The sequence below is a fragment of the Pteropus vampyrus genome, unplaced genomic scaffold, assembly GCF_000151845.1.
Source record: "Pteropus vampyrus isolate Shadow unplaced genomic scaffold, Pvam_2.0 Scaffold124, whole genome shotgun sequence".
In the NCBI taxonomy this organism is placed as follows: Eukaryota; Metazoa; Chordata; class Mammalia; order Chiroptera; family Pteropodidae; genus Pteropus; species Pteropus vampyrus.
Window position 1 is genome coordinate 33447 of NW_011888905.1, and position 9600 is coordinate 43046.

At 44.9% G+C, this 9600-nt stretch overlaps 1 protein-coding gene across 1 annotated transcript in view; it reads right to left on the reverse strand.

Moving 5' to 3' along the window:
- The window catches only part of LOC105296294 (piggyBac transposable element-derived protein 1-like), a 20414-nt gene that overhangs the window by 8439 nt on the left and 2375 nt on the right, over positions 1 to 9600 (reverse strand). The window contains exons 2-4 of the mRNA XM_023534278.1: positions 9083 to 9536; positions 8660 to 8777; positions 5908 to 6809 (exon numbers count right to left, since the gene is read on the reverse strand). Coding sequence (XP_023390046.1) covers positions 5908 to 6809; positions 8660 to 8777; positions 9083 to 9536 — 1474 coding nt within the window. The remainder of the gene's footprint in view (positions 1 to 5907; positions 6810 to 8659; positions 8778 to 9082; positions 9537 to 9600) is intronic.

Below are 9600 nucleotides of genomic sequence, written 5' to 3' on the forward strand. Positions count from 1 at the left end.
GGGAGGAAATGGTTTACTTGGCCGGGATCTATGCTTCAGAAATGTTTTCCCAAATTACATCTGAAGCGTCGGGATTGATCATTAACAAAAAAATTACAAGAGCTTCACAATTCTATATAACATACTTATATTTCTGTTCCCTCTGGAAGTCATGCTTGCCTATGTTATCAATGAAATTATTCACAAGTATACCTTGAACCCCAAGGGGCTGAGCCCAGAGGTAAGGGATGTCAGGTGAGCCATATGAGGGAAGAAGGGTTATTAACAAGAACGCGTGCGCAGCTTACACTTCAGCTGGGGAGAAGGCTGCCTTCAAAAAGAAAAAATATTCTCTCAAAGGTCATCCATTTCTGTGTATTTCCACGGAAAATTCCACCTTAAATGTAGGTGAGGTAGACTGCTTCCAAAGTTTCCCACCCCCAAATAGTTTCTGTGGTAAGATTTTGCCATTTTTCTCATCAAGAGGTAGTCTTTCCCTTGAATGTGTGATGATCTATGACTTGCTTTGACCAACAGCATATGGCAGAAATGACACTGAAAGGAAGTGCTCTTGGCACAGTGCCGTGAGCCTGCCACGCTGTGAGGGGAGCCCAAGGTGGCCAAGTGAGGGGTCACATGGATGGGAACCCAGGTGCCTACCCAAGCTGGGGGAGGCCCAGCCCTCATCGGATTTACCAGAACACCACCACAAGAGAAACTCCAGATAAGACCAGCAGCAGAACCGCCCAGTCAATCTACAGAATACTAAGGAAAAAATTGAGGTAGTTTCACTAAGTTTGGTGTTTTAATTTTTTTTTTTAATGTTACAGTAGATAACTGAAACAATAGACATGCTTCGAATTCTTTTTCACTCCTTACTTTCTCCTTTTGTGATCTCACTAATCACAATTACAACATATCTCTCCAAAAATACTCAAGGCTCTGACTGGCTCAAACTTGCCTTTCTATTACAGACTCACCTCTTGAAATGCCGGCAGGATGCTTCCAGCAACCGGCACGCCAGCACATCCCAAACTGAAATCAGAGTCACCTCAAAGCTGCACTCACTCTGTATTTCTCCATTTCCACTGGCATGTCCACCATCTTCCATTTACTCAGACTTAAAACCAACCCCTATATACAATCACTTGGAGCCTCATCAATTGACTCCAAAACGCCTCGTGCAGTCATCCCTTACTCTCATCCCCTTACCACGAACACTATTATAATAATGTTCTTTGTGGCATTCCTTCCCGACGTCCCACCCACCACCGTTTAATATTTCCTACAACACAACTGGGACCATATTCAACACACCTCCCTCCAGCAGAGCGCGTTTCAATCTCTCCTTCTTGAACTAAATTCAGACTCACAGAATCTGATCTTCCTCGGGTGTTACCGCTTCGTCTGTCACTCAATAATCATTTAGTGGGCACGTCATTATTTTCTAGACATAACACTAACCCTGGAATACGAGACACAGTCTCTACCTTCAAGGAAACATCGTCTTGCCAAATTCCTCATGTCACTGCTATGCTGACAACTCAAGTTTTGTTCATCCACCTTGTCGTTTACGACTAGGACCGCCCTTCCAACAGGGCAAATTCCCAAGGCCAGCGCGATTATAAACCTAATCTACAGACAGAAAACTGTTCTGTCCTGTAAGCCACACAAGGAGGCGGGGGTGTCTCTCCGTCGCTACAGGTTACACCCCAAGCGCCTCCGCCCCAGCTCCGCTAGGTCAGCGCAGGCTCGTACCTGGTATCTAAGCAACACCTGGAGGGCGTCACGCGGAGGGACAAAAGAAGCTGGGGGCCAGGACGCGGAGGGCCAGGACAGTCCCTTCCTGAGGTCGCCCCCAGCACCCAGCGCTGGACTCACAGTGGGCACCCGATAAATGCGCGTCTAATGCTGGTTGGCGGACCGAAAGCGGAGCGACAGTGCGCAACGAAGACGGGCTGGCTTCGTGAAGAAGCAGAGCGAACGCGCCCGAGAAAGACGCGGCCGGCCTCGCGGAAGGACCCCGGGAGCGCCGAGGGGCCGGGGTCGCTCCTGCCGCAGCGCGCAGCGGCGGCGCAGCGTCCGACCTTTCTAGGACACGGCCCCGCGTCTCTCTGGTGCGCCGGGCGGACCCGCAGCCCCGCCCGGGCCTCGCCGACGACCCAAGCACCGCCCTCATTTATGCAAATCGTTGCAGTAAAAACCCAACAGGACGGTAAAGGCAGAACTGAGTCTGTCTTTAGGGTCCTCATAGCCTGCTGCGGGAGAAAGATGGGGGACGGGAGAAAGAGCAGATGAATAAACAATTATAATACAGCAAGCGGCACAATTTTTTAAAATTTAAATATACTTAGGCACAAGAAAAACGCGAGTTGCATAGACTACAAATGAAGTGTCCCACTCCCCAGGGTTAACCATTGTTAATGTTTTGTGTAGGTCTTCCCAGGACTGCACCTGCCACATAGCTGCACTCAATAAACGTTTGTTTAGTAAGTATCTATGTATATATTTTAAACCACGTATAGGATTATAATATAATTTTGCACCTAATTTTTTCCAGAAATCATCATACCAGCTTACTTTTAAACAGCGAAATAGTACTCCATTGTACGTGTGTGCCATAATTTGGTTTATTATCTCGTGATGTATACTTAGGTTCCAGTTTTTCCTTATAAGTGATGCTGCAGAGAACACCACTGAATAGCTTTACATTCTCTTATAATTCTAGGGTAAAAATTGCACATTGGAATTGATTTGTCAGAAGGCATGCACATTTAAAATTTTCACATACAGCTCCCCTGTTTCATGTTTAAGGGCACTGCTGTTTAAAAGTAAAACCTCTAATGGAAAAATTCAGCAAAGATGAATATGGCTGTTCACAAAACTGAAATTATACATGACCAATCAAATGTGAAAGGATATTCACCTTTGATAATAAAAATGTTCTTTAAAAACCCTTTTAAAAGACCAATTTTGTATGCACTAGATTGTGAAATATTCAAAAGAATTTCCAGAGTTGATGCAGGTTTAGAAAAATAGGCATTTTCACAGACTAATAGGATGTACAGATTAGTATAACCTTTGGGGAGGGCAATCTGGCAAATACATCAAAAGCCTTAGAAAATATGCCTACCCTTTGTCTCATTGATTCTAGTTAGGAGAATTGAATGAAGGAAAATAATTCTATAACAGAGCTAAATTGTATGTACAAGGATGTTCACCGAAATAGTTTACAGTGAAAAAACTACAGATAACCTAGATGACCAACAATGGAGTTGTGTACCATCGAATATTGTATAACTTATATTGAAAATTGTCTTCCACGAAGACTTTTAGTGATCAAGGTGTCGTAATCAGGGAAATTTTTTATTTGTTGACAATGTTCAGAAACCCACCCAAACTAATATAAAGGAAACCTTTATTAAAGGTCATAAGGTTATTCCATGGACTCCCAGGACCAGTATGTATATAGATCACAGAAGCTGAGGGCTGAGTGCTTCTTCTGAGGCAATCTGGGCCTTCATGGGATCCTCGCTTCGGGAGTTGGTTTCATTCTTTTGCCTATCGCTGGGTTGGTTTGTCTCTATTTAGTTTTTATGTGACCACAAAAATGGTTCCAGCTCTGTACTATTCCTGGTATAAACGCCTAAGAGACCAACAAGAATCTGTAACACAGTGTCAAATTCCTAGGGGTATCTCAATGACTAAGTCTGGTTTAGGGAGCCCCTCCTGGTACAATCCTCAGTGGCCAGAGAAGGATCACACGGCTGTCCACTCAGGATTATGGCAGAATTGGACTAGAATGGAGTAGGCAGATAGGGAAATTGTCCTGTTACAAATGAAAACTGTTCATGATATAACTAAAGTCCAGTGAGAAAAGTAGTGTTTCTATGCATAAAAAAGATCGGTATTTTAAAATATATTAAGAGGTTATATTTGGAATATGAGACAATGATTTTTCTTTATATTTTTCAATGATTTTACAATGTATATGAACTTTTATCATAAGCACGAGTTAATTTAGTAAGAATTTATGAAGGTATTATAATATGGAAATTATGTTAAAAATTGAGAAAACAAATTATCAATACCAACTGATTAGAATTTAGAGTGTGTATATGTACAGGCACACATATATACCCACACATATATACATAAATATGTAATTCTTCATGCTTGGAATCTTTTGTCATTGCTTTTTAATGAGAATAAAAATATTCTATGTTCTTTCCTTCTTAAACTGAACAGAAATAGATAGGTTTAAACTATGACATGGAGTTAAGCATTTAGGTACTTACATTGGTAGAGCCCTCAAAACAGTGGGGGGAAAATCCCTGATATCAACTTAATTTTACTCAAAGAGGCAGAATAAAAAATACATAGCTATGTGGCTTCCTAAGCAGTGGAATATGACTGACATTCCATGAAATTCTTTAATTTCTAAAGTTACTGCTGCTTCATATACAGATCTGGTTCTCCTCCAGAAAATGGTAACCCAGAATAAGACACACCTCCCAACCTCCCTTCCCTGAGTTTCGGCCTATGACACAGTGCTGAAGCCATCTGGGGAAGACTGCCCCAAGGGAGCTGACTGAATTGGGAGGAGCTTCCTTTTGTCCCTCTGTGTTTTGTCCACATTTTGCATATGATGGCTGGAGACTGAGGAGCCATGGAAGATCATACGGTAACCTTAAGGACCGAAGGCATGCACTAGGATGGTGGAGCAGAAAAGCAGAGGCCAGGGTCCCTAGTGATGTCACTGACGCACTTGCCAGTCTTGGACTGCTTGTCTCTAGCCTTTTCTATTTAAGAAAAAACAAATTGTTATAAAGTCACTCCTGCTCTTTTTGTTTTTAAACCATATGCAGCTGAATCAAATCCTTAGCAAATCCATGCTGGTTCACCATCTTCCCGCTCCCACAACAAACTGTGAAGCCTTCTCCAGACAGCACAATGCTAAGCAGCTACCACCAACCAGCAAGGGGTGGTCCACACCCTGGTGACAGGTTTGGAAGTGGCCTCCCCTAAGCTTACTGCTCTTCATCATTACGGTGACCTTTGGTATTCATAATACAAAGATCATGATCTCCAAGTTGACTTGATTGTTTGACTTTCCAAGAATTTTAGAACCAGCAACATTTTTTAAATCGTATCACCAGTATCAAATTTAAAAAGTCCAATTCCTTTCCCCATTTACTGAATCGTGTCTATGCAGCAGTCACTCTACCGGTACTGGAGTTGTCACCTAAGACAGCTGCTACTTGGGTTAATTCAGCATGGTTCATTCAAATGACTTATGAATCTCTTCTCTAGTCTAAATGAAACCTTAATTTCTACCTCGAATCAATGAGGTACCGTGGCAGGGAAGGGGGTGGGAAATGTAAAACTGGATTATCTTTGCCTCCCAAATGCTTCTGCTGGTTGTGGTTGGGGGAGGGTGGGAGTTGGTAAAGCCAGTGTGGGGAAATGGTCACCATCGACCCACACTGGGAGACACCTCTGAATGTGGCATGCTTTCAAACACCAATTAGTTTTATTTTGTAGGCATCCGTTGCCGTAGCATAAACAAAAATATCAAACTGCTCTTGTTTTGCTTAAGCTTGTAAATCTATGGACACTTAATTCACTGCTGACTTCAGTGCCCTCACTCAATCATGAGGCTCTGCCACCTGGAGATGCATCATTGTGTTCACCATGTTAAAGGCTCTGAGAAACCTTATGGTAAAAAACCCACAGTGTCATCAACGGTCAAATTATTGTGGCCCAAAATTGACTTCAAGAAAAACAAAACAGAGAATGGGGATAGATGGTCTCCAGTTGGCCCCCAAGAATTCTCTGATGCTAGAGTTGGCTAGAATGACTTTTCCTCAAGTGCTGTTTGCTTGTTAATGTGCTCTCTCTGATGTCCTGCAAAGAATGGGCAGCTCAGCAAGGTGGTCTGTCTTTGTGGTGATATCTTTGATGTTGAAAAAGACCTGACCTCTGCCTGAAGGCTTCCCCACACTCCTTACACTCATAGGGTTTTTCTTCGTTGTGGGTTCGCACATGCTGAGCGAGGTGTGAGTTTAGTCGGAAGGCTTTCTGGCATATATCACATTTGAAGGGTTTTTCTCCAGTGTGAATCCTGTGATGTCGAATAAGGTCTGAGGTCAAAGTGAAGGCTTTCCCACACTCGTTACACTGGTGGCTTCTGGAGTGGCTGTGGGTTCTCTGGTGGTGGGTGAGAAGCAGGGCCTGACTGAAGGTTTTTCCACACTCCTCGCACTGGCAGGGCTCCTCCTGACTGTGAATTCTCTGGTGTCGATTTAGGTGAGAGCTGCGCCTAAAGTTCTTTCCGCAGTGGATGCATAGAAAAGGCCTCTCTCCAGTGTGGATTCTGAGATGTTCCAAGAGGCCGGCATTCTGGCTAAATACTTTTTCGCACTCCTTGCACTGATAAGGCTTCTCACCGAGATGGGTTTTCTGATGTCTGACAAGGTGTGAACTTCTTTGAAAAGCTTTCCCACACTCTTGACACCGATGACTCTTGTCTCTAGAGTGGACTGTGCGGCGTCCAGTATGACTGGGGCTCTGACACACTTCGGATTCACAGAGCTTTTCTCCCTTGTGTGCACTTTCATGTTTAATCAGGTGTGAGTGCTGGACGAATCCCTCCCCACGTTTGGAGCATTTGGAGTCAGTCTTCTCCTCGGCCTTGGCCTGCTGCCTTTCCAAGTTCAAGCCCTCATCATGAGCCTCTGTGGACTCAGATCTATTCCCAGACGATCCCACTCCTTCGCAGCAGTCTGTCTCTGCAACCGGCTTCCCCTTCTCAATCCCTGTCTCCTCTCCTGAAACATGAAATATATGTTACGAATTACTTGGTTTTTGGTGCTTGGGGAAAGAAATCTGCAATTAGAAGGAAACTTTTTAAATTAACCCATTTATGAAAAGCGGAAATGTTGTAGACGCTTGTGTTCGTATAGAATACGTATGGAATGATACACAAGAAATTAACACTGGCTGCCTTTGGGGAGTGTGGCGGATTGTGGTGGGAGGTGACGTATTTACATGGTTTGAATTTTATCACATGATACACACACAGAAGCTAGCAAACTGTCTTAAAGGGAACGGTTACAGACTTGAAAATGGTTTGTCACATGCCAAACTAAAAAGCTAGGTCAATTGAGAACCCTGAGGCCAATAAGAAAGGGATGGCACTTTAATGGAAAATAAGGAAATGCAGACATGGTGCCAATTTTATCTATGGCTAGCTGTGTGATCGTAGGAAAGTAAATTAAACCTTAAAGCTCTAGAAAAAGGGTTTGAAGTAGAATCCAAAACCGGGAAGTAGATCATTGATAAAAGAAGGCTTTAGAATCAAAATCAGCCATTCTACAAATAGACATTTATTGAAGGTTTACTCTAGGCCAAGGATTGTAATGGACCCAGAAAATAGAACAAAGGCCCTGCCCTTTTGTCTGGCAGAAAAAGAGAAAGTAACCAGTAACTGTAGTATACTGTGATTGGTTCTGTGACAGGAGAACACCTAGCTAGGAACATAAGAAGGAGACCTGACCCAGACTTGGGGGACTTGGGGAAGGATAGAGAAAGTGGTATCTAAGCCAGGTCCTGCATGATGAGTAGGAATGAGTCAGGGAGAGTGAGGAATAAGTATCCCAGATAGAAGAGGCAGGAGAGGCTCAGAGAGAAAGACCGCAAGGAGCAAACATAAAAGGGAATGCCGATGGGCATGATGGGAATACAGGGTGAGCAGGTGGGACAAAGGGTAACCGTCCCAATTTGTCTGGGAATAGGGGGTTTCCCCCCAGACATGGAACTGTCAGTGCTAACAGGCTCAAGCAAACCAGAACAAATTGGTTATGTTAGTGGACATGAGGCTGCAAAGTCAGCAGAAGCCAAAAGATGACCTGTGAGGCCTTTGTTAACAGTTATTGGGAGTCGCTGAAAGTGGTGTTTTTTTCCTTATTTTTATTTTTTACTTTTTATTATAGAATTTTTCAAACATCAAAACAAAAAGTTGAAAGAATAATTACTCATGTGAGATGAAGGGTTTTAAGGAGAGAGCAACATTAATGAGTGCGTGTTTAAATGATGGAGAATGAACAGGCGGTAACTTGACTTCAACGGAAGCACCAAGATGACAGACATTAAAACAACAAAAAAAGGGAGTATGGCTGGTATCGGACTAGAAAGAGAGAACGAAAAATGAGAGGGACAGAAATTAAAAGGAGATATTTCAGTGTCAAAGGAAATAACCCAGGTGACATTTGGAAATAAAAGACAGCAGCCATTTATAATAACTTGGAGGCAGTAAGAATAAATGAGTAATGAAGCATATGGCTGGAATTTGTTCCCTTGAGTGAGGAACCAGCACTTTCTATTCACCTGCAATAATGGTGTCAAGTGCCACACAAGAAAAGCCTTCAGTTGCATTTAAAAAACAAAAAAATACGGAGGGGCACAAGGGAAATGTTTGGGGTGATAGAAATCTTTGGTATGTGGATTATGGTGGCGATTCAAGGACTGCCACCCGTTTGTGAAAGTTCACTGACATGACACTTACGAAGAGTAAATTCACAGAATGGAAACTATACCTCAGTGAACTTGACTCAAAACAAAATGCCCAGGACACGGAGCAGGGCCCCTCGCAGGAAGAAAGACATGGGGTCGTTCTTACCCTTCTCCGGGCCAGGCTTTGGCAGCTCACTCACGGGTGGTACCTGCTGCGCAGACCCTGCTTCCTGAGGGGCTGTTTCCGCCACAAGCACATCCTGTTTCTCTGCATGCTCTAGATCCTAGGGACAAGTAGGTACACGTGGGCTCAGGACAAAACTGCTGTTCATAAAAACACTTCCCCATTAGGAAAGAACTGCTGTTCATAAAAACACTTCCCCATTAGGAAAGAGAGCGAAGAGAAACCCTGGAGGGGGAAGAAGGCTAAGGAATCAGGGAGCACTCGGCAGCCTCCTGGCAGAGGGCAGGTGAGACCCACAGCAACAAAGAGCAAACTGAAAGGAGACGGACCCAGAGCTGAGCACCCCGGCCCAGGTGGAGCTCTGTGCACCACTCAGTTCCCGCAGAGTGCACCTGACCCTCCCACCTGCTGTGCTGCGACTCCAGTGTCCTTCTTCACGTCCTCCAGCACCGCCACCGCCTCCTCCCCACTCTCTGGACACCGTCCCTGCACCCGGGCCCGCAGCTCCGTGGGCAGGATGGCCAGGAACTGCTCCAGCACCAGCAGCTCCAGGATCTGCTCCTTGCTGTGCGTCTCAGGCCGCAGCCACAGCCGGCAGAGCTGCCGGAGCCGGCGCAGCGCCTCGCGGGGCCCCGTGGTCTCTTCGTAGCGCAGCTGCCTGAACTGTTTGCACCACGGCTCCTGCCCAAGGCCCTGCAGCTGGAATCCCTGTCCCCAGGCAGAGTGGCGATCCTCCTTCTTCAGATTCAGGGTGGCCAGGGAAGAGGCACTGCCCCACGCCGTCGCCATCCCGGCCTCAGCCAGCTCCACTCTGAAGAGCTCTCCTTGGGCCGCGTCCTCGGAGTGCTCCTGGAAATGCCTGAACAAGAACCACAGAAGCAGCAGTAGTAGCAATGGTAACAGTAAAAATAGCGATACCCCTT